Below are 25,456 nucleotides of genomic sequence, written 5' to 3'. Positions count from 1 at the left end.
ACAAGTCCCCAGTACCCCTTGCTTGTATCTCCCTGGGGTTTTCAGGGGAAGAACAGGTCCCCTAGTACCCCTTGCAGGTATCTCCCTGGGGTTTTCAGGGGAAGAACAAGTCCCCAGTACCCCTTGCTTTTATCTCCCTGGGGTTTTCAGGGGAAAAACAAGTCCCCAGTATCCCTTGCAGGTATCTCCCTTGGGTTTGCAGGGGAAGAACAGGTCCCCAGTACCCCTTGCTTACATCTCCCTGGGGTTTTCAGGGGAAGAACAAGTCCCCAGTATCCCTTGCTTGTATCTCCCTGGGGTTTTCAGGGGAAGAACAGGTCCCCAGTACCCCTTGCAGGAATCTCCATGGGGTTTTCAGGGGAAGAACATGTCCCCCATTGTTAATGTGTACTTTGCAAGTAACTCTCTATCTGTTTCTCCTGCCCTTGTCTTCACAGAGCCATGTGACAAGCAGGTAGAAGAAATTAAGGAACTCAAGCTACGGATCCCTCGGGTCTCCAAGTATGTATGTAAAACATATATGTGTATCTTGTATACAGAAATGTAGTACACAGTCATACACAACTTCAGTCAAAGATTCTGTGAACATGGTACGATACATATCCCCAAATGCCTATATTCTAAGCCTTAGCTACATCAAGATAGAATGTGAATATGAACAGAACCATTTAATTGTGGATTAGTTTGGTTCAGAGAAGCTTTCACACTCTTTAGTAGTAGTGAACTAAATATTACCATTTCTTTCTCTTCGTTTTCATAGGTGAAGTAGCCTAGTGCTGTGTTGCCTTTATGCTGAAAACCTTGGTTTAATTCTGCACATTGGTAAATTGTGTGAAGCCAACTGACACTTGCACCAGGGTATTACTGGAGCATTGCTTCCCATGACATTACGCCATAACTCGCACAGCAGAACTCTGATTTGAACGTTGTCTTTCCCTTTACAGCATATGTATATTGTCCAAAGCAGGTCAGTTCAGCACTTCCATGTAAGCCAGGCTGGAAACATACTCGTACCATAAACTTTCTTTTAATTTGACAGATTACGTCGCGAGGGCTGCAGCAGCATGGAGAACCTGACTGAGCTGGAAACTGTGGAAGAAGAAGGGTAAGAGGGTGTGGCCTTCGAGGGAGGGTCCAAATGGGGGGGCATCTCTCTCACATTTCTAGATGTTTGGTATTCTCTTTTCCTCTATGTTTGTCATGCCATACTTTGTAAAGTTTAGTACGAGTACCTCCTAGTTTATTGCAGCTAGATACTTTAATATGGTGGGTTAATGTCTCTTGTTACCATTTAGCAATGAGGAACTGAATAAATGGAAATTTCAAGCCTACATGCATCAGTATGAAAATGACATCCATGTGATATTCACTTATCATATCATGTGTGTTTTAGCATGAATGTAGTGCTTCTGAAGTATATCTGCTTGTTATGCCTACTGACCTATTGTTGATCTGTGTGATGAAGCCAGTAACACCAGTAGGCTCTGATAACTGGGTCACATACTAGTCAGCAATATGGCAATTAGCCAGGCTTGGGTGGCAGTTTAACTGTGCAAGCACATTCTTTTGTGAAACTGTTGTGAGCATTTCTCCCACCAGTCTCCTTGAAGGTGGATTTAACCTCCAAAATAATCAGAACACCATTCCACAAAGCGAGCACAGGACCACTACTGTGACAGCTCCCGTTCTTGAATATAGGTGTATGATCATCTTGGCACCCGTTCAACTTTGTTGGATGTGTAAATGTCACCACTTGAACAGAGGTGTCGGTGCTTGTATTCTATGAAAATGACTTCCCTGTGACATGGTTAGACAACAGCAGACATTTTGTTACCCAGGTAGTGTTTATTTCAGGCTCCACAGTACTGCCAGTTACTCAGATTTTCTTGACATTCAGTCATGCATGAGGTAGGTGGTCAGATGACCTTGGTGAAGGGTAGACAACTCTACTAACCCAACTTCTTCAGCATTAAGTCAAGCCATGCATTCTAATCTACCTTGCACATGTTGAGCATTCTGATCATCAGCACACAACCTCCTGAACTTGTTAAACTACAGCAAATGTTAAGGTACCATCGTGTCAGTCATCTCTTGTCTTAGGCAAAACACATTTCAGTTGTGATGGGTACACTCTCCGTTGTTAATGTCAGTTTCGTTACGACAAAATGTTGATGCATTGATGAATGGAGTCCTCTTTAGACATGAAATTGGTCATTTGTACGTCTAGGGCTGTAAGAAAACAATGTCTGTATGAGGTGGTGCATTGCATTTGGGTAGGGCCAAACATATTCAAGTAATAGTTTCAGTATAACTGGTATGAAACATTTTAAGTTCCAGTAAATCATCAGTTTAATCACAAGTGAAGAGTGATGAGAATAGTTGAAACATGTATGTGTGATTTGAACTGTTCCAAATGACATCTGTCCATCACGTGTGAACACTTGCAGATCCAGTTTAGCTCCAAGAGCTGCCTCCATTTGCTAACTTCCCTGTCAGAGTAGTCATGTCATAATTCCCTCCCTACCATCTTCCCGAGGCAAGGGAGTGAACTGACTATAAAAGTCCAGTTTCCACCCTTGCCAAACAAGGCTGGAATTATGGTGTTATATTTGGGCTGGACTAACAAGTCTATGCATAGTTCAATCAAAATTCAAAATCGCCGACTGATTGCAGGATTTGCAGAGCATGTTTACCATCAACTGGCGAATGACATTTATTTTCCAAATCTTTTCATGTTTTTAATGAAGGAGTTCAAATGATTTGATGCTTATCACGAGGTAAGACCCATTTTATTATGATAAAGGTCTTGATTATTGATCAGATTATCGTGACTGGGTGCCGCCATTTTGTTTGAAGTAAATGCAAGTGACATCAGTGGAGGAATCTGATTGGTCAATAGGAGGGACATAGAAGGGGAATATAACATATTTTAGCCACTCTTGGTGTCACATTCGAGCCATTAAATACCAGCCTGGTTCGTCAAGGGTGGGAACTCGACTTTTACAGTCAGTTAGCTCCCTTGCCTCAAGAAGATGCTCCCTATGTGTCCCTAACTTGCCCAAGTACTGCTTATGGCTTGTTGCACTTGACTTGTTTCTTGCTTTCCACATAGATGTGTATGGGACTTCCAACTTTTGAAGTGCTAAAATCATAGCTAAGTATAAGAGAAGGCCTATATTCTGTTTGCTTCAGTACCTGACATGTAATGTGTGGGGAGAGTGAGAGAACTAAAAGTGAGAGAGTGCAAGGGGTTTATATATGCTACTGTTGGACCTATCTAATCCCTACAACAGAATATGTGTGCATGCCTGCCTACCTGCGTGAGTGCATGTGTGCACATGTGTGAGTGCATGTGTGCACATGTGTGAGTGCATGTGTGCACATGTGTCTGTGCAGGCGTGTGCATATGTGAATGCACATGTGCAGGACATGTTGTGAGAGAGGTTAACTCTACCATGGCTCTACATGTAGAGTCAGGTTCAAGCAGAACTAATGTTTTACTTAAAATAAGGATATCTGCTGTTCTGTATTTAATACCAAACTTTGTGTGAGGTAAGTATTCCAAAGCTTCTTATTATTTTAACTGTTTCAATTGCCGTGCATTCTCTGGTGCTTGTCTGACCTACGTAGAAACCAGCTGAGTCCATACTTTACTCGAATCAGATGCCAGATAGAGAAGTCTCCCAGCTTTAATTTCATGAACAGTAAACTGTGTTGATAATGAACACGCTTATGACAAACTGACGGACATGGCCAACATATTTTTTGGTCCTGGCCATTAGCTGTATATATATGCTTAAAACGAACAACATTTACATCAAACTAAAATCTGTGGTCCCTTTGAGTTGGTTATAACCGTGTACTTTACTGTATCAAGGTATTTGTGTTTTCACTGTGTTAATGTTCAGTCACATGGATGAAACCTCCATCTTAATGGAGACATCAGAACATCTACAAGTCAGTTTGTGTGTATATTTAGGTATTATGTTCTATTCATACATTACTATGGAGCCATGCCGTCACATAGAGAGATTACAGTTAAGGAACGGTTTTGCACACCTCTTATTCAATTTTGCCTTCATTGAAGTAATAAGTGCCCTGTCATAAAATGGGAACTATTTTACTTTGTTGGATTTAAACTGCTGTAACGGGGCATCTAACAATGTCCTTAAGACAGCGACAAAGTATGCAGACAAAGATTGACTTTATAAGGTACATTAGCTGGTTGAAATATAAATGGCAAGTGATGACAAGTACCCTGTCTCCTGGCCACTTCAAGAAACTAGCACTGTTGCATTATGGAAGAAGACATTTTACTGTCACATTGCATTGTTTTTCCTCAAGTTAAAAAAGCCAGAAACACTGGTTGATGTTACTCTTAATCAACAAAGTCTCTTTAATCAAAGGATGACCCTGCCTGCTATCTTATATCATAAATAGAGATTATTATATGAGCATGTATGTCATACAAACTGAGTGTCAGAATAACTGTATTCCATAGCAAGAACAAGGGTAGTACATGAAATCTTCTGACACTATGACCTGTGGTTCCGAGACGGGTGACCAGTGTCCTGTGTTTCCAAGATTGGTGACCTGGTACCGCTGTCTATAAGTCTTGGTGTTGTCTCTGTGAGTCAGTCTGTGTGGTCGTAGGTGTTCATTCTCTTCTTCAAATCTACCACACTTACAGGGGGGATGCTGGTCGTAAACGATGTTTCTCTGAGCGGCTGCGACGCTCCGCCAGGTATGTGTGGTCACATGGTCTGTCAGTCTGGGCATGTCCGCATGGATGTTCTCCTGCCTCCCTCTCCTACTCTCGCTTGATTCACAGTATTACCACATTACCAAGACCTTAGCAGTTGATAGAAGTACACAGTAATATAACTTTGCACCAGAGGACATTTGTTGTACATATAATTTTCTATGTATGCATTATGACAGCTTTGTATGTTGTATCTATAGTAGAGTAGAGAACCCTTCAGTTTTTTGGGACTATGCTTCTGTATGTATGTGTGGGCTCACATTATGTAGAATAGACTTGGTGAGTAAGGTGGTATATTTTAAGTGTTGCAATGCTGAAGTTCTGTTTAATTGTAGATAGAATGTGTCTCCGCGTACTGTCAAGAAGTGATGGGTATATAACTGTAAGTCTGGTGGCTGTCGTGTAGTGGTTGTGTATAGTGCTTACAAAGTGCAGTGTACAACCCCTGTGTGATCACAGTATGGGATGATTAACCTGCATAATTGGTGTGCTGGGTTGCACAAGCTCGGGAGCTTATATCTGCTGTAATTCATGCCAGTATTGCTTAGAATATTGATCTGAAACCATGTAGTAAGGGACTGATCATTTACTATAGATGGATGGTTGTGGTGGGATGGAGGTACGGGGTGTCCAGTGTGATTGGTCTCAGGACTGTATCATATTTTGCCGACCTCCACACACACCCCATTGTATGTAACATTTTTCCATGCCTCCACCCCCCACCCCACCCCCTTCAAATACATGTAACATTCCCCCCACCCCCTTATAATTTACCACACCCTTAATATAAATCATGTTCAAATTTATAATTTAGTTTTTTGAAAAAATAGAACTGTCATTTTTTCATGCCCTCTGCCCCTGATAAAGTTTGGCTACCTCCATCTTACGCTGACTTTTTATCATGATAATCCACCCTCATCCCCACCCCGACCCCCACCCACCCACCCTCACACCCTCCCTTTAATAAGTGACCAGTCCCTAACACATATATATTAAAGATACATTTACATATAAGGTTAATAGCTAGTTTGACAACTCCTTCAAGGGATTCGTTATGGCCAAATATATAGACCGTTCAGGCAGAGGTGAGTTGCTTGTGATATACTTCTGTTGAGCTGTAGTTTTGTGGTTTAGAGAAGCTAACCTGATCTTCCTTTCAGTGGGAAATGTTCCTTGTTTGCATGTGTTTATTTGAGTTTCCTTGTTTTCTTCTTCCTAATTTGTAAAGACCAATGACTTGCTGGCTGACCTCTCTTGTATCTTGCAGAGAGCAAGCTTCATGTGTTTGTAGAAGCAGTTGTGTAACATCTATAGCATGTTTTTGTTTACTTTTGTTGCAGGTCACTGTCCCCGTCCCCCACACGTAGCCGTTCTCCCAGGTATCTCTCCAAAGCGTCGTCATGTGCGATGCCCCCCTCCTCCTTCACTGGGCTCATGCTCAGCTTGCATGATGCTCCTCACAGATCAGTCCAGTAAAATGTCCAAACAATCAAACTTTATCAGTGAAAACACAAATAAAAATTCTCTCAAATTGTTGTGTTGACATAGGTTGTCACTTGTTTGAGATAATATTTATGTTTTGGCCTGTCAGTGATCTGTGGGGCTAGTGATACCAGATGACCCACCACCAAGCACCTAGCGTAGTTCTGTTTCAGTTTGGTGATGGCCATTTCATTTAGTGCCGAGATCCTCTCTCTCTGCCTTTCATCGGACTCTCTCTGGACTTCTCTCCATCACATTGCACAGTGGGGCTAACTCACAGAGATCTGATGCTCTGTGAAACATGCTGTACTGTAAAGTACTCATTCATAGTTCATAAATCTGTGGGATTGGGATGTATACAATGGTTATAACCTCATTGCAGAAATACTTTTTTTTGTGAAGATTCAAGTTTTAACAAGAAACAGAACTTATTTATTCAGAATGAGTGATTTCTCAGTGTTTTAACAGTGGGGATCAGTGTAAAGACCTCTTTGTTGATGGGTTTCCTGCTTTACCACAGCCGTTGCGGCCGTTGTCTAAAAAAACAATATATCATTTAAAATAAAGGTCAACAGTACACACTAATAGTCAAATGGTATGAATAAAGTATTAAATGTAACTAAAAAAGGTAAAAAAAAATACAAAACAAGTAGACGCCTTATGGAAGAAAGAACAATGTGTACTAAAAAATGTTGGTGCATACAAAAGGACACCATATGCTGAAGAACAACGTTGACAATAAAGACAGCCAGATGGCACTGCAATTTGTACGATATTCTGAGTTTAATCAGATTGTGGTGCTGTGTATATAATAATATTGGCAATGAGCAACACGACACAGAGGTGCACAATGTATTATGTTATTCCTTGTGTACCCACTGAACAATGTCATATACATGTTACGATTATTTCCAACCTTTAGTCATTGTCACCAGGAAAGCAGGACATTTTGAAACATATTTTCTTGTTTGTGTTATGTTGGAAATCTGACAGATGTGGAAGCCTCATGCAGAACAAGCCAAATTAACTCTGAATGTTGTAAAAATTGCAGTCCAGTCTGGCGTTCCTTATTATCACCATTGTTCTTCAGCATTGGTGTACTTTTGTGTGCACCATGTTCTTTAGTACACATTGTTCTTTCTCTCATATAGCGTCTGTTTGTGTTTTGTCATTTATAAGTACATTTAATACTTCATTTGTAACATTTGACTATTATTGCGCACTTCAGACCTTTATTTTAACTGATGTTATTTGCTCCTGAACCACTAGTTAAAAAACAACTTCACAAACAGGTCTCATTTTTTGCACATTAATTGTAGCTATTCCTTATTTCTTAAATGTTTTTTTGTTGTGAATCTTTGAGTCAGGCAGTATATAAAATGGATTTGTTTCATTACTTGTGTGCTGGCAGTTCTATGTGCTTTGTGCTTGTAGAGTAGTGTCTTGGCTGCTCCTCTCATCTGCCTAATGTGTATCACGTTTAAATCTACATTGTCATAAATAATGTTCAACTTGTGGACTGGAAGTCAGTTTCTTTTGTTAATGTTTTTCTTGCTCAAAACATTGAACTTATATATTGTTGATTTTGACAGAGCAAATTAATTTGATTCCATTGCTGTGAATACCGGCACATGATATGTGTCACCTAGCCCAGGCTCTCAGGCTAGTATTGTAGTGATGTGGCCAGTGTGTATCTCCTAGCCCAGGCTCCCAGGCTAGTATTGTGGTGATGTGGCCAGTGTGTATCTCCTGCCTAGGTTCTCAGGCTAGTATTGTGGTGATGTGGCCAGTGTGTATCTCCTAGCCCAGGCTCCCAGGCTAGTATTGTGGTGATGTGGCCAGTGTGTATCTCCTGCCAAGGTTCCCAGGCTAGTATTGTGGTGATGTGGCCAGTGTGTGCCTCCTGCCTAGGTTCCCAGGCTAGTATTGTTGTGATGTGGCCAGTGTGTATCTCTTATCCCAGGCTCCAAGGCTAGTATTGTGGTGATGTGGCCAGTGTGTATCTCCTAGCCCAGGTTCCCAGGCTAGTATTGTGGTGATGTGGCCAGTGTGTATCTCCTGCCTAGGTTCTCAGGCTAGTATTGTTGTGATGTGGCCAGTGTGTATCTCCTGCCTAGGTTCCCAGGCTAGTATTGTGGTGATGTGGCCAGTGTGTATCTCCTAGCCCAGGCACCCAGGCTAGTATTGTGGTGATGTGGCCAGTGTGTATCTCCTAGCCCAGGCTCCCAGGCTAGTATTGTTGTGATGTGGCCAGTGTGTATCTCCTAGCCCAGGCTCCCAGGCTAGTATTGTGGTGATGTGGCCAGTGTGTATCTCCTAGCCCAGGCTCCCAGGCTAGTATTGTGGTGATGTGGCCAGTGTGTATCTCCTGCCAAGGTTCCCAGGCTAGTATTGTGGTGATGTGGCCAGTGTGTGCCTCCTGCCTAGGTTCCCAGGCTAGTATTGTTGTGATGTGGCCAGTGTGTATCTCTTATCCCAGGCTCCAAGGCTAGTATTGTGGTGATGTGGCCAGTGTGTATCTCCTAGCCCAGGTTCCCAGGCTAGTATTGTGGTGATGTGGCCAGTGTGTATCTCCTGCCTAGGTTCTCAGGCTAGTATTGTTGTGATGTGGCCAGTGTGTATCTCCTGCCTAGGTTCCCAGGCTAGTATTGTGGTGATGTGGCCAGTGTGTATCTCCTAGCCCAGGCACCCAGGCTAGTATTGTGGTGATGTGGCCAGTGTGTATCTCCTGCCTAGGCTCCCAGGCTAGTATTGTGGTGATGTGGCCAGTGTGTATCTCCTAGCCCAGGCTCCCAGGCTAGTATTGTTGTGATGTGGCCAGTGTGTATCTCCTAGCCCAGGCTCCCAGGCTAGTATTGTGGTGATGTGGCCAGTGTGTATCTCCTAGCCCAGGCTCCCAGGCTAGTATTGTTGTGATGTGGCCAATGTGTATCTCCTAGCCCAGGCTCCCAGGCTAGTATTGTGGTGATGTGGCCAGTGTGTATCTCTTATCCCAGGCTCCCAGGCTAGTATTGTGGTGATGTGGCCAGTGTGTATCTCCTGCCTAGGTTCCCAGGCTAGTATTGTGGTGATGTGGCCAGTGTGTATCTCCTGCCTAGGTTCCCAGGCTAGTATTGTGGTGATGTGGCCAGTGTGTATCTCCTAGCCCAGGTTCCCAGGCTAGTATTGTGGTGATGTGGCCAGTGTGTATCTCTTATCCCAGGCTCCAAGGCTAGTATTGTGGTGATGTGGCCAGTGTGTATCTCCTGCCTAGGTTCTCAGGCTAGTATTGTTGTGATGTGGCCAGTGTGTATCTCCTGCCTAGGTTCCCAGGCTAGTATTGTGGTGATGTGGCCAGTGTGTATCTCCTAGCCCAGGCTCCCAGGCTAGTATTGTTGTGATGTGGCCAGTGTGTATCTCCTAGCCCAGGCTCCCAGGCTAGTATTGTGGTGATGTGGCCAGTGTGTATCTCCTAGCCCAGGCTCCCAGGCTAGTATTGTTGTGATGTGGCCAATGTGTATCTCCTAGCCCAGGCTCCCAGGCTAGTATTGTGGTGATGTGGCCAGTGTGTATCTCTTATCCCAGGCTCCCAGGCTAGTATTGTGGTGATGTGGCCAGTGTGTATCTCCTGCCTAGGTTCCCAGGCTAGTATTGTGGTGATGTGGCCAGTGTGTATCTCCTGCCTAGGTTCCCAGGCTAGTATTGTGGTGATGTGGCGAGTGTATCTCCTAGCCCAGGCTCCCAGGCTAGTATTGTGGTGATGTGGCCAGTGTGTGTCTCCTGCCTAGGTTCCCAGGCTAGTATTGTGGTGATGTGGCCAGTGTGTATCTCCTAGCCTAGGTTCCCAGGCTAGTATTGTGGTGATGTGGCCAATGTGTGCCTCCTGCCTAGGTTCTCAGGCTAGTATTGTGGTGATGTGGCCAGTGTGTGCCTCCTGCCTAGGTTCTCAGGCTAGTATTGTTGTGATGTGGCCAATGTGTGCCTCCTGCCTAGGTTCTCAGGCTAGTATTGTGGTGATGTGGCCAATGTGTGCCTCCTGCCTAGGTTCCCAGGCTAGTATTGTGGTGATGTGGCCAGTGTGTATCTCCTAGCCTAGGTTCTCAGGCTAGTATTGTGGTGATGTGGCCAATGTGTGCCTCCTGCCTAGGTTCTCAGGCTAGTATTGTGGTGATGTGGCCAGTGTGTATCTCCTAGCCTAGGTTCCCAGGCTAGTATTGTGGTGATGTGGCCAATGTGTGCCTCCTGCCTAGGTTCTCAGGCTAGTATTGTGGTGATGTGGCCAATGTGTGCCTCCTGCCTAGGTTCCCAGGCTAGTATTGTGGTGATGTGGCCAGTGTGTATCTCCTGCCTAGGTTCCCAGGCTGGTATTGTTGTGATGTGGCCAATGTGTGCCTCCTGCCTAGGTTCCCAGGCTAGTATTGTTGTGATGTGGCCAGTGTGTATCTCCTGCCTAGGTTCCCAGGCTAGTATTGTGGTGATGTGGCCAGTGTGTATCTCCTAGCCTAGGTTCTCAGGCTAGTATTGTTGTGATGTGGCCAGTGTGTATCTCCTGCCTAGGTTCCCAGGCTAGTATTGTTGTGATGTGGCCAGTGTGTATCTCCTGCCCTGGTTTCCAGGCTAGTATTGTTGTGATGTGGCCAGTGTGTATATCCTAGCCTAGGTTCTCAGGCTAGTATTGTTGTGATGTGGCCAATGTGTGCCTCCTGCCTAGGTTCTCAGGCTAGTATTGTGGTGATGTGGCCAGTGTGTATCTCCTAGCCTAGGTTCCCAGGCTAGTATTGTGGTGATGTGGCCAATGTGTGCCTCCTGCCTAGGTTCTTAGGCTAGTATTGTGGTGATGTGGCCAATGTGTGCCTCCTGCCTAGGTTCCCAGGTTAGTATTGTGGTGATGTGACCAGTGTGTATCTCCTGCCTAGGTTCCCAGGCTAGTATTGTTGTGATGTGGCCAATGTGTGCCTCCTGCCTAGGTTCCCAGGCTAGTATTGTGGTGATGTGGCCAGTGTGCCTCCTGCCTAGGTTCTCAGGCTAGTATTGTGGTGATGTGGCCAGTGTGTATATCCTGCCTAGGCTCCCAGGCTAGTATTGTGGTGATGTGGCCAGTGTGTATATCCTGCCTAGGCTCCCAGGCTAGTATTGTGGTGATGTGGCCAATGTGTGCCTCCTGCCTAGGTTCTCAGGCTAGTATTGTGGTGATGTGGCCAATGTGTATCTCCTGCCTAGGTTCTCAAGCTAGTATTGTGGTGATGTGGCCAGAGTGTATCTCCTGCCTAGGTTCTCAGGCTAGTATTGTGGTGATGTGGCCAATATGTGCCTCCTGCCTAGGTTCCCAGGCTAGTATTGTGGTGATGTGGCCAATGCGTGCCTCCTGCCTAGGTTCTCAGGCTAGTATTGTGGTGATGTGGCCAATGTGTGCCTCCTGCCTAGGTTCCCAGGCTTGTATTGTGGTGATGTGGCCAGTGTGTATCTCCTAGCCTAGGTTCCCAGGCTAGTATTGTGGTGATGTGGCCAATGTGTGCCTCCTGCCTAGGTTCTCAGGCTAGTATTGTGGTGATGTGGCCAATGTGTGCCTCCTGCCTAGGTTCTCAGGCTAGTATTGTGGTGATGTGGCCAGTGTGTATCTCCTGCCTAGGTTCCCAGGCTAGTATTGTTGTGATATGGCCAATGTGTGCCTCCTGCCTAGGTTCCCAGGCTAGTATTGTGGTGATGTGGCCAGTGTGTATCTCCTGCCTAGGTTCCCAGGCTAGTATTGTGGTGATGTGGCCAGTGTGTATCTCCAAGCCTAGGTTCTCAGGCTAGTATTGTTGTGATGTGGCCAGTGTGTATCTCCTAGCCTAGGCTCCCAGGCTAGTATTGTGGTGATGTGGCCAATGTGTGCCTCCTGCCTAGGTTCTCAGGCTAGTATTGTGGTGATGTGGCCAGTGTATGCCTCCTGCCTAGGTTCTCAGGCTAGTATTGTGGTGATGTGGCCAATGTGTGGCTCCTGCCTAGGTTCTCAGGCTAGTATTGTGGTGATGTGGCCAGTGTGTATCTCCTGCCCAGGTTCCCAGGCTAGTATTGTGGTGATGTGGCCAGTGTGTATCTCCTAGCCTAGGCTCCCAGGCTAGTATTGTGGTGATGTGGCCAGTGTGTATCTCCTGCCTAGGCTCCCAGGCTAGTATTGTGGTGATGTGGACAATGTGTGCCTCCTGCCTAGGTTCCAAGGCTAGTATTGTGGTGATGTGGCCAGTGTGTATCTCCTAGCCCAGGTTCTCAGGCTAGTATTGTGGTGATGTGGCCAGTGTGTATCTCCTGCCTAGGCTCCCAGGCTAGTATTGTGGTGATGTGGCCAGTGTGTATCTCCTGCCTATGCTCCCAGGCTAGTATTGTGTTGTTGTTTCAGTACGGACTCCATCTTGTCCCCGACCAGCACAGTGATGCTATCACCGGACATCGACGTGGACCACAGCTCACATGACAGTTCAACCTCCAGGGAAGGGGGCTTCTTCTTGCTGAGGAAGGACTCGGAGAGGCGCTCCACACTTGTACAGATACTCATTCAAGACACCGAGGAGGTTATCATACAAAGCATACAAAGATTATTGTACAACCCAAAATTGGTTAATCGGTTTTTCCCCTTCTGTGAGATGATTGTACACCCCATTCTGTAAGATGAACAACCCATCATCTGTTATTCCCCTTCGTCTTCGAGAGGGGTGGTCAGGTAGCCTAGTGGTTAAAGCGTTCACTTGTCAGGCCGAGGACCCAGGTTCGATTCCCGACATGGGTACAATGTGAGAACCATTTGTGGTGTTCCCTGCTGTGATATTGCTGGAATATTGCTAAAAGCTGCGAAAATCTCCCTCACGCTTCTGTGACATAATTATACAGTCCATCACTGTAAGATGAACAACCCAACATCACTCTATGTGACCAATAACCTGTTCGTCTTATTCTGTTACAGATCTGTAACCAGTGGCTGTTGCTCCTTCACAGGGATGCCACCATGTCAAATCCGAAACTTGCCACTGTAAGTAGTTGATTGGCATCAAGTTTCAGATATTTTCCAAGGCTTCTAATCTGTAGATATGTACCTGCAGATCTGTACCAAGGACAAGGATTCAAGTCGCAGATATATCCCAAGACTCAGAGTCACACAGGTATATACCAAGACTCAGAGTCACACAGGTATATACCAAGACTCAGAGTCACACAGGTATATCCCAAGACTCAGTCACACAGGTATATCCCAAGACTCAGTCACACAGGTATATACCAAGACTCAGTCACACAGGTATATCCCAAGACTCAGCCACACACGTATATCCCAAGACTCAGTCACACAGGTATATCCCAAGACTCAGTCACACAGGTATATCCCAAGACTCAGTCACACAGGTATAACCCAAGACTCAGTCACACAGGTATATCCCAAGACTCAGTCACACAGGTATATCCCAAGACTTAGAATCACACAGGTATATACCAAGACTCAGAGTCACACAGGTATATACCAAGACTCAGAGTCACACAGGTATATCCCAAGACTCAGAGTCACACAGGTATATACCAAGACTCAGAGTCACACAGGTATATACCAAGACTCAGAGTCACACAGGTATATCCCAAGACTCAGTCACACAGGTATATCCCAAGACTCAGTCACACAGGTATATCCCAAGACTCAGTCACACAGGTATATCCCAAGACTCAGTCACACAGGTATATCCCAAGACTCAGTCACACAGGTATAACCCAAGACTCAGTCACACAGGTATATCCCAAGACTCAGTCACAGAGGTATATCCCAAGACTCAGTCACACAGGTATGTCCCAAGACTCTGAGTGGCACATACATATAACAAATGTCAAAGTCTTACAGGTATATTCCAAGCCTTCAACTCGCAGGTATGTCCCAAGACTCCGAGTCACACAGGTATATACCATTGCTCTGACTGCACAGTTATGAACCCTGACTTTGAGTCACATAGATTTATAACAAAGTTTCTGAGTCACACAGGGACATACCAAGGCTTCTTGGTATACAGATATATACCAAGACTTCTGGTTCTACTGATATATAAGCCACACCAGGAACCTGAAGACAACTGGTGCAAGGACTGATTACATACATTAACATGATTCTGTTACAGGATCATCTCAAGTGCCTGTTGAATGGTATTCGAGGACATATATTGGACCCTAATGTGCGAGCTATCAATACAGCCCTAGGTAGGTGATTTGCTCTCTACCCAGGCTGCTCATTTCTAACTGTTTTACTGTGTAGTTTTACTTTTCTTATACTTGAAGTTGGGTATGGTAATGATGTGATTGTGTACAGTGTTGGAGCATGTGATTTCTGTTACAGATGAGCTGAGAGATAGCCTGACATTTGACCAGACAGCACTGATGGAAATCCAACTAGCTCTCTATGTCTTGCATGAAGCAGTGAGTTTTAATCTGTCATACATGGCCAACAAGGCCTAGGCTCTATATACTACTCTTGAGAAGTATAAGTGTTTAATATCGGGTTGATAGTTTACATGGCCTGTAGTGTGATGTCAACAACTACAGCATCATATCTCAAAATAGTGTTGTCATTCATTACCAACATGGGAAGATAATGAATTGTGTTGATGCAGGTGAGCACATGTCTGAAGACGCACAAGATTCAGCCCCACTGGATGTTTGCCCTGGATGGCTTGGTACGAGGAGCTGTGCAGACCACCCTGGTTATACTGGCTCCAGGTAGGATATGCGGAACAATCTGTACTTGTCATACTGGCTCCAGGGAGGATATGCTGAACAATCTGTACTTGTCATACTGGCTCCAGGTAGGATATGCTGAACAATCTGTACTTGTCATACTGGCTCCAGGTAGGATATGCGGAACAATCTGTACTTGTCATACTGGCTCCAGGCAGGATATGCTGAACAATCTGTTGTTTTGTTGTATTGGCAGAGTTTGATGGTCAAGTGTCAGGAGACCAGATGGAGGATGAGGTAGTCACCTCCGGGGTATCATCTGCCAACTCACTCAAACCGTTGTCGTTCAGGAAGGCAGCTGGTCGGGAACTGCAGTCTGAACTGGAGCATGTGGAGGAGGAGAACTTCAGGTAGGTCCAGGTGTACAGGAGTGTCATGTACTGCCATATGTTGGATACTTACTTAGTGATGGATACTGACTCTTGTCTTGTGTGTGCAGGCTGTTGAAGGAGCTCGTGGAGGTGCAGAGGTCCTACCAGAACCTGCTCCACAGATCCATAGAGGAGAAGAAGTTGCAAGTAGCACATCTCTCGTGAGTTCTAGCCCCCCCCCCCCCCTCCTGTTAATGAGACTTTAGCATCCGTGTGTGATATCAGAGTAAGTTCTAGCCCCCATACTTGTAATTGAGACTTTAGCATCCGTGTGTGATATCAGAGTAAGTTCTAGCCCCCATACTTGTAATTGAGACTTTAGCATCGGTGTGTGATATCAGAGTAAGTTCTAGCCCCCATACTTGTAATTGAGACTTTAGCATCGGTGTGTGATATCAGAGTAAGTTCTAGCCCCCATACTTGTAATTGAGACTTTAGCATCGGTGTGTGATATCAGAGTAAGTTCTAGCCCCCATACTTGTAATTGAGACTATGTCATCCGTGTGTGATATCAGAGTAAGTTCTAGCCCCCATACTTGTAATTGAGACTTTAGCATCGGTGTGTGATATCAGAGTAAGTTCTAGCCCCCATACTTGTAATTGAGACTATGTCATCCGTGTGTGATATCAGAGTGAGTTCTAGCCCCCATACTTGTAATTGAGACTTTAGCATCGGTGTGTGATATCAGAGTAAGTTCTAGCCCCCATACTTGTAATTGAGACTTTAGCATCGGTGTGTGATATCAGAGTAAGTTCTAGCCCCCATACTTGTAATTGAGACTATGTCATCCGTGTGTGATATCAGAGTGAGTTCTAGCCCCCATACTTGTAATTGAGACTTTAGCATCGGTGTGTGATATCAGAGTAAGTTCTAGCCCCCATACTTGTAATTGAGACTTTAGCATCGGTGTGTGATATCAGAGTAAGTTCTAGCCCCCATACTTGTAATTGAGACTTTAGCATCGGTGTGTGATATCAGAGTAAGTTCTAGCCCCCATACTTGTAATTGAGACTTTAGCATCCGTGTGTGATATCAGAGTGAGTTCTAGCCCCCATACTTGTAATTGAGACTTTAGCATCCGTGTGTGATATCAGAGTAAGTTCTAGCCCCCATACTTGTAATTGAGACTTTAGCATCGGTGTGTGATATCAGAGTAAGTTCTAGCCCCCATACTTGTAATTGAGACTTTAGCATCCGTGTGTGATATCAGAGTGAGTTCTAGCCCCCATACTTGTAATTGAGACTTTAGCATCGGTGTGTGATATCAGAGTAAGTTCTAGCCCCCATACTTGTAACTGAGACTATGTCATCCGTGTGTGATATCAGAGTGAGTTCTAGCCCCCATACTTGTAATTGAGACTATATCATCGGTGTGTGTTATCAGAGTGAGTTCTAGCCCCCATTCTTGTAATTGAGACTACATCATCGGTGTGTGTTATCAGTTAGTTCTAGTCCCCATTCTTGTAATTGAGACTATATCATTGGTGTGTGTTATCAGAGTGAGTTCTAGCCCCCCTCTTGTAATTGAGACTATATCATGGGTGTGTGTTATCAGAGTGAGTTCTAGCCCCCATTCTTGTACATGAGACTACAAGGGCTGGCTGAAAAGTTCTAAGCCTAACTGTGAAAGACCCGTACCAAGTCGATGGTTTTCACATAGTCCCCTTCCAGGTTTACACACTTTTGCCAGCGATGCTGCAAGGCCTGGCTGCCGGTCAAGAAGAAATTTTCTTCAGCCACCCTAAAAAAGTCATTCACAGCGGAAATGACGTCATCATTACTAGGAAAATGGCGACCGGGTAGTTCCTTTTTCATTTTGGGAAACAGGTGGAAGTCTGACGGGGCCAAATCAGGTGAATAAGGGGGATGGACAATGAGTTCGAAGCCACAATCATGGATTTCTGACATGGCAACCACGGATTTGTGAACAGGAGCATTGTCTTGGTGGAACAGGACTCCTTTAGTGAGCATTCCCCGTCGCTTAGCTTTGATCCCAACGATCGTTGCCCACGGTGCAGGGTTCCTTGCAGGGACACCCGGTGCACCCTGTGCGAGGGTCTGGGGCCTGTGGTGTTCGAGCGCTACAGGCTGTATGTGAAGTCTGTTTCCACCCCTGTGGTGGCCGGTTCGTCCGGTCTGGGTCCCCTTGCGGGTACCACCTCCACGGCTGCGTCGGATCCCTTGGCGGCCCTTGGGCTGTCCAGGGATTCCGTCACAGCATTACTTTCTAAACTTGTGGACTCCAAGCTGGCGGCCTTATCTCAGGATAGGCCGCTGGCTGTTCCGTCCCCGGCCTCTTCGGTGGCCGCGGGTGCGGACGCTAGGTCCACCGGTACGGCGGCAGTCCTTCACCCGAACCGTTGCTCCCGCTATCGGTTAAGGACCGCATGGCTATGGTTTATGACCTCTTTGAGGACATGCCTAAGCCCCTGCCGGTACCGCAGGGAATCCACAGCTCTGTGGGTTCCGCCGAGGTATTCGAGGAGTCTTCCGACAAGGCTTTCCCAGCATCAACCTTGTTGCGCGGGATCAAGCCTTCCTTGGAGAAAGCATTAGCGGTGGCCTCCGGTCGAGGTCTCCCGTTGCCTCCCCCGTCTTGGAGAAAGGGTTCATTCCCTGTTCATGACCTTGCCTTTCCCGAGGCTGGTCCTACCGCGGAGGCCCATGTTGAGCGGTTGGGTGTCTGTGCCCCACCGGCTGCTACGGTAACGCAGGCTACCTTGCAGCAGCTGGACACCCTCGCTCGGCACGCCATGCTTGCCATGTCTCACAGAGACACGTACTTGGCTGCAGCGACCAGTCTGGTCGAAGGTTCTCCCACAGACAGAGACCAGTGCATTTACAAATGCTTGCTTGGTTTAAATGCTTCCCTTGAGTACGTTGCCAGGGCTTCTGCCTTTATTTCCGGCACCTGCCATTTTCTGAGGCGCTATGCGTATCTTGCCGCCTCGGGGTTGGACGCTGCCAACCAGGAAGTGCTCCTTTCGCAGCCTTGGTCTGCGCGGACCCTTTTTAATAACAAGATCCCTGGGGTTCTGTAAGAACAACAGGCTTCTTCGTCTGCCGAGGCCTCTCGGCACACACTCGATCTTGTTGGGTCCCTGCATAGACGCCTGGGTGGTGCCCCTAAGGGGAGTGCCCCCCAGGATGCTGCGGCCGGCAAGTCTAAGGGGTCGGGTCCTTCTTCTTCCGGGAAGAAGCACCGCCCTGAGGGCTCCGGTAAGGGCAATCAGCAGCCCTTTCACGGGAAGAAGGGGAACTAGGGGAAGTCCAAGCCGTCAATCACTGGAAGCATTGTCTCGTCGACGCCCGGCTCATGCTGGCGACCGACAACACGACGGTAGCGTCTTATGTGAACAAACTTGGGGGAACCCACAGTCACCCGCTACTCGATCTCACGTTCGAGTTTTACGCTCTGGTGGACAGTGTCCCGTGCCAGGTACGCGCCCGTCACATTCCCGGTGTGCAGAACGTACTGGCAGACGCTCTGTCGAGGCCTCGGGATCCGAGCCCCACGGATTGGATGCTCAATCCAGTAGTGTTTCAGTGGCTATGAACGTCTGGGTCGTCCGATGGTCGACCTGTTCGCAACAAGGTTCAACAATCAACTCCCGTTGTTAGTATCACCAGTCCCGGACCCGAGGGCCATCGATCATGATGCTCTCGCGTTAGACTGGACGGGCATGGAGGCTTACCCGCCGACGGCGTTAATACCACTCATTCTAAGCCGGCTCCGAGGAGTTCGCTGTTGAATGTTGCTGATCGCGCCCATGTGGCCGAACAGATCGTGGTACCCCGACTTGCTGGCCCAGGTCACACAGTCGCCACTTCCACTGCCTGTGAGACCGGATCTCCTGATCCACCCTCACACCCGTCAACTTCATCCAAACGATGGGCAGTTCAATCTGCACGCGTGGATGTTGTCACCGAGCGACTGAGGAGTAAAGGTTTTTCTCGTCTCGAGTCTCGGGCATACGTTAGTATGCATCGTGATTCTACCCAGAAGGTGTATAATGCACGCTGGGCTATTTTCACGAAGTGGTGTTGTAAACATCACATTCATTCGCCAGATATCTGTGCAGGACGTTGCTCGTTTCATGTCTCACTTACGAGAGACCCGGAAACTCTCCGGGTGTTCCATTGCCAACTATGTCTCTTTCGTTGCTACGGTACGGGACGTTCCTATGGGTACCAGTTTCTCAAAAGACACAGTGGTTCAGGGTATTATCAAGGGTTTCAAACAGCAAGATCTTAAGAAAGGCCGCCTTCGGGCTCCTGCCTGGGAACTTTCCTTAGTGTTGAAATCACTTACGGAAGCTCCGTATGAACCCTTGAGTAGTGCTTCATTTCGGCATGTGACTTGGAAAACAGCATTTCTCCTCTCCTTTGCCACGGTGGCACGTGTGTCTGAGATTCATACACTCGATGTCACTAAAGTATGATTCGATAGGGGCGACGAAGGAGAGGTCCGCCTGGGCCTGCTCATGGGCTTCGTCGCTAAGAATCAGAAATTTGGCCAAACGGAGAGAGAATTCAGTGTAAGATCACTCAAGGAAATCTTACATCCTGCTGATACTGAGGACAGATCACTGTGTCCGGTTAGGGCCCTTAAGTATTATCTTAAGGCCTTGAATGAACGCAGACAAGGGCATGACCGTCTGTTCATATCGTGTAACCCTTATCGCACTGCTGACATAACTCGCAACTTGATTGCGTTATGGCTTTGTTCTGTCATCAATCTGGCATACCGGTATCAGGGGTTACCGGTTGCGGGGTCAAACCCGCACGAGATCAGGGCGCTAGCGGCAACATTTGCCCTACACTCCAATTATCTCTGTTCACAGAATATTGAGAGGTTGTTACTTGCGTTCTGACTCGGTTTTTGCCAATCATTACCTCAGAAAGGTTTCTGATGAAGACGCTGAGGGTGTGCACCGTCATCTAAGGGGTGTGCCCAGTGCAATTCCGAACTCCTCAGGCGTCAGACCTTGCACGGGGGTCAATCTGGGTCTACTCCAATGTTCCCACTGCCGTGGGTACAGGAGTGGGGGTCCCGCAAACCAGCGCACTCACACCACAGGTGAGGGCGGCTTTTTGTGTGTTTTGTCCTTATTTGTATTTTGACAATTATTTATTTAATTGTCTGTCATGTATTCCAACCTTGTAATGCATGCTTACAAATACTGGAATTAGGTCGCGCCTAATGCATACTTGAAGTAGGCTTGCTCTGGGATATACAGTCCGAATATCGACTGTTTAACCTGATCTAAGATTTAGCTCACACTGATACTGTGTTCTCTGCTGCGCTGATGAAATACCTATCCAGTGAGGCCGTTTGGAGTCACCAATCGTTTGGCAAAGACGATTGAGCCTTACGGTATGCGCTTGTCAGTGCTTTGGTATTCCTATAGGGAGCTGGGAGCATGCGCATCGAGTGCTTCCGCCTTGTTGTTTACTTCCGCTGGTCAGAAGGAACACGAGCAGTCAGGTTCGGGTTGTATGTCTCCCCACGGCCTACTGTGGTAATCAGCCTTGGTATAACAGTGGTACTGTATTACTTAATGTAATTTGTAGAATTTTCCTATTTGGAATATTCTATAGTAATACGTTACCACTTGGGCTGCTGCACCCCCGACCGTCCCCCGAGCACTTGCTCTCGCTAGAGACAAGAGTGAAGGGTGTTACATGGCAGCTGAGGTGGCTATGCACGTGCTGCATGAGGTAATTGAGATCTCTGTGGTAGATTTTGCTATAAGAGCAGTTGTGGGAGACAACAGCCTTGGTATAACAAGTGGTAACGTATTTCTATAGAATATTCCGAATAGGAAAATTCTACAAATATCATCGGTTTGTGATATCAGAGTGAGTTCTAGCCCCCCTCTTGTAATTGAGACTATATCATCGGTGTGTGATATCAGAATGAGTTCTATCCCCCCTCCCTCTTGTAATTGAGACTATATCATCGGTGTGTGATATCAGAATGAGTTCTAGCCCCCCTCTTGCAATTGAGACTATATCATCGGTGTGTGTTATCAGAGTGAGTTCTAGCGCCCCTCTTGTAATTGAGACTATATCATCGGTGTGTGATATCAGAGTGAGTTCTAGTCCCTATTCTTGTAATTGAGACTATATCATCGGTGTGTGTTATCAGAGTGAGTTCTAGCCCCCATTCTTGTACATGAGACTTTAGCATCGGTGTGTGTTATCAGAGTGAGTTCTAGACTCCCCTCTTGTAATTGAGACTTTAGCATCGGTGTGTGATATCAGAGTGAGTTCTAGTCCCCATTCTTGTACATGAGACTATATCATCGGTGTGTGATATCAGAGTGAGTTCTAGCCCCCATTCTTGTACATGAGACTATATCATCGGTGTGTGATATCAGAGTGAGTTCTAGCCCCCATTCTTGTACATGAGACTATATCATCGGTGTGTGATATCAGAGTGAGTTCTAGCCCCCTCTTGTAATTGAGACTATATCATCGGTGTGTGTTATCAGAGTGAGTTCTAGACCCCCCTCTTGTTATTGAGACTATATCATAGGTGTGTGTTATCAGGGTGAGTTTTACCCCCCCCCCCCCCTCTTGTAATCGAGACTATAATCATAGGTGTGTGTTATGTGAGTGAGATCTAATCCCTCTCTTGTAAATGAGACTATATCATTGGTATGTGTTAATTTGTTTGCTAGGCATTAATTAGAAGTTGACGGATGGCAAAATAAGACAGTTAATGGATAACAGCGTCTTTATTTACGGTAAAGGCGATGTTTTGGTAGAGATCCTTATATCGTTTTCAAGCAAGGTTAAATAAAGAACATGGTACAGAATATATACTCAACAACAAAAGTTCCTATGACACCAATATTTTCGTGTATTTTTCAAACAAGTAAAGTTATGTTTTCAATATTGTAGTACAGGTATGGAATCAAGTCACAAAAACGCAACTGCTACAGAAAAGCATGCATTCCATGCAAAAGTTGACTTTATGCAAGCCCCATGCATTTCACAACCCAAGAATGGGTATAAAAACGTGTGTTAACGGGATTCCATGTGCATTGTTTAGCATCGTGCTGACAACCACTCAGAAAAACAACAAAATTACACAATTAGTGAACATTACGAAATACCAAGCCTGTCCAAAAATGAGCGTCTGCAAGCCATTAGTATGCTTGAAGCAGGATCGAGGCAACGTGATGTTGCAAGACAATATAACATCCACAGTAACGCCATTTGGTGTTTATTGCAACGTTGGCAACAGACGAATGCAGTCAGAGACCATCATCGGAAAGGCAGACCATGCGTAACCAATAATCGACAAGACAACTGGATTCGAACAACACACCTACGAAATCGATTCCAGCCAGCAACAGTGACTGCAAGAAGCATCCCTGGCCTTCGACAGATATCTTCACAAACCGTACGGCGTCGCCTCAGATGTGCAGGGATTGTCGCCAGAAGACCTGCCAGACGTCCCATTTTGACAGGAGACCACCGTCAAGCACGTCTACAGTGGTGCAGACAGCGTCCGCGCTGGACGGCCATGCAATGGGAACAAGTTCTATTCACTGACGAGTCTTGTTTTCTCCTCAGCCACAGCGATAGACGGATTCCAGTGCACAGACGTCGAGGTGAGCGTTACGTCAACCATTGTGTCATGGAAGAAGATCAATTCGGGGGCGGTAGCGTTATGGTATGGGGTGGGATTACAGCAAGACAGAGGTCCCGTTTGATAGTGGTAGAGGGAAATCTCAATGGACAGCGCTACCGCGACGAGATCATCAGCCCTGTTGTTCTACCGTTTTTGCGTCGTCATGGCCCAGGCTTTACTTTTCAACATGACAACGCCCAGGATTCTCTTCAACGAAACAATGTGAATGTCATCCACTGGCCGGCTCGCTCCCCTGATCTCTCACCAATCGAGCACATGTGGGATAAGATGGATCGGCGCCTTCGACGTCAACCACGTGTTCCACAGACACTCCAGGAACTTCGAAACATGCTCCAGCAGATATAGACAGATATCCCACAGGACTTTGTGCGACGCCTGGCCCATTCTATGAGACGAAGATGTGTTGCTTGCATCCCAACCAGAGGTGGACACACACAGTCTTGATTTGTAAATTGACATTTTGGCATGATCATGTTTTTTATGAAATCACGCATTTTCTGAAGTCAGTATGGCAAATTAATCCATTTGAACACTTACAGGAGTCTTTTATCTGCACCAAACAGAAATTGTTTCAGATTTGGTAAAAAACATAACTTTGCATTAAATCTTATTCAATGTCACAGGAACTTGTGTTGTTCAGTATATAAAGTAGGTGGAGGATTAACAGTAATAACAATTGCATGCAAGTGAGAGATTAAACAGGTTAAACAATGACAACAGAAGGATAATACTGTCACAACGTGATGGACAGAGAACATGATTGGGAAGCCAATTAAATAGGATAAGTATACACAGGTGGGGTGATTATTGCTTAATGAGTTCATAGTAGGCGGGTGGGATGAAATAGCCTTGATCTCTGTTGATTGATGGCTTTGGGCGGAGAATGTAGACTGCTTCTGTTAGTTTTCATTTAGTGAAGTCATGGAGGTTGTTGGGGAGGATTTGGACATTTTCCCAGTTGATGTGGTTAGGGCAGTTGCTGATATGGTCAAAGATGGCTGATTTACTGTCTGATATGATGGTTGAAGTTTTGTGCTCTTTAATTCTGGTGTTAATGGGGTGTGTTTCTGCCTTTGGCTCTTTGTAGGGTGTGCACTAACAGAGTGATTGCTAACGTAGCTCATTATGAACAATGTAACTGAATTCTAGAGTGCTTCTCACCACGTCCAAGTCTGGTCATATTATTTACACAAGTTAATCAAGCAGTTATGACAGTCACCAACCATGTACATGTATGATGGAGTCTTGTCAAATAATCTTATAATTAGAAGCAAAACACTGCTCACCCACGTATTGAAATTGTCCAGTACTGCAGTCTTGGTGAATAGATAACACAGCTCATTTACGTTCAAAGGATTGAGCTAACACATGTTACAGAACCTGTACAGTCTTCTGTAACAAATGTCATATTTGGGAAAACATGTTCTTTGTAAGGTCCTGGATGGGACTCAACCCAAAAAGTACAAGAATCTGTATTTTACTGAGAAAGTGCTATCCCAAATATGACATTTATTACATTTGACCACTTTCTGAGTGGCATTGTGTCTTCACACAATGTACAGACTTCTGGGTCACAAAACCTCTCTCATTTGAATCTGTGTTATTTGAATTTCCTGATTTTAATTTCATGGTAGTAAGATCACATGTCAAGCAGTTGAAGTTAAGCATGTGATGATATTATTCCTATACGACTATCACACCCTACTATATCATGGAATACTTAATCTTCAGTCTTCGTGTTATCATTTACTTACTTTTTATAGTTCAAAGATAGGTACTCACATTAATTTCATGACACGTTACACGCCAGGGGCCGACACTTGCATTAATTCTGTGATGCATTAATTTCATGCTTTACAGTATCTCATCGGTGCCTGTTATCAGAGTGAGACATACCGGTATATGGGTATCTTAGTATGTCTGTAGTCACAGCTGTAGCCCCTTGTGACTGGATCTCCAGTCTGCAGGCCACAGTGCCTGTATTACATCATACCTGTGAGACAACTTCATGAGCCAGGCAACATCGTGTTACAAAACATACAGGTTGTCTGGCCTGTATGGACATGATGATGTCAGGAGGAGTTGGATGTTAAGTCACATACTTGTTGCATCACAACTGACTGCTTGTGCATTGTTTGTTATTGTGAGAAACGGTCCATGCTGTCATTATGCTCAGTTATGATTGAATTTGTATTTCATTGGTATCTTTCAGTTTACTGGTGTCCAATAAAGATCAAAATCTTGCTCTGAAGTCCCAGACCTTGTCTGCAGGTATGTGTTTCCTCGGGCATATGTTGCTGGCTCTGTGCTGTTGCAATATCACAAAGGTGTGGTGGTTACTGTCGAGAAGTGTACATAGGTCATCCTCTGGGCTGCCATTCCGTCAAATAATACAAAGTTGAAATGAAGGACAAAAGTATGCAATTATAGTCAAATGTTACGAATAAAGTATT

General features: G+C 45.7%; 1 protein-coding gene across 8 annotated transcripts in view; it reads left to right on the top strand.

The window, feature by feature from the left end:
- Window positions 1-25,456, top strand: part of LOC124118528 (mitogen-activated protein kinase kinase kinase 15-like) — a 104,916-nt gene that overhangs the window by 66,039 nt on the left and 13,421 nt on the right. Inside the window, exons 27-39 of one of the 8 annotated variants that reach the window (XM_046480679.2) lie at window positions 438-501; window positions 1,040-1,105; window positions 1,855-1,908; window positions 4,691-4,744; window positions 6,103-6,141; window positions 12,603-12,774; window positions 13,164-13,229; window positions 14,353-14,431; window positions 14,568-14,647; window positions 14,842-14,947; window positions 15,162-15,315; window positions 15,405-15,497; window positions 25,216-25,274. In XM_046480679.2, coding sequence (XP_046336635.1) covers window positions 438-501; window positions 1,040-1,105; window positions 1,855-1,908; window positions 4,691-4,744; window positions 6,103-6,141; window positions 12,603-12,774; window positions 13,164-13,229; window positions 14,353-14,431; window positions 14,568-14,647; window positions 14,842-14,947; window positions 15,162-15,315; window positions 15,405-15,497; window positions 25,216-25,274 — 1,086 coding nt within the window. The remainder of the gene's footprint in view (window positions 1-437; window positions 502-1,039; window positions 1,106-1,854; window positions 1,909-4,690; window positions 4,745-6,102; window positions 6,142-12,602; window positions 12,775-13,163; window positions 13,230-14,352; window positions 14,432-14,567; window positions 14,648-14,841; window positions 14,948-15,161; window positions 15,316-15,404; window positions 15,498-25,215; window positions 25,275-25,456) is intronic. The other 7 variants (XM_046480682.2, XM_046480681.2, XM_046480680.2 and 4 more) reach the window with 7 other exon arrangements.

This window comes from Haliotis rufescens, unplaced genomic scaffold (genome assembly GCF_023055435.1).
Source record: "Haliotis rufescens isolate VD_foot unplaced genomic scaffold, xgHalRufe1.0.p SCAF_5, whole genome shotgun sequence".
NCBI classification, from domain to species: Eukaryota; Metazoa; Mollusca; class Gastropoda; order Lepetellida; family Haliotidae; genus Haliotis; species Haliotis rufescens.
The sequence above is the reverse complement of the archived record's forward strand: the minus strand, read 5'-3'. Positions and strand labels throughout refer to the sequence as shown.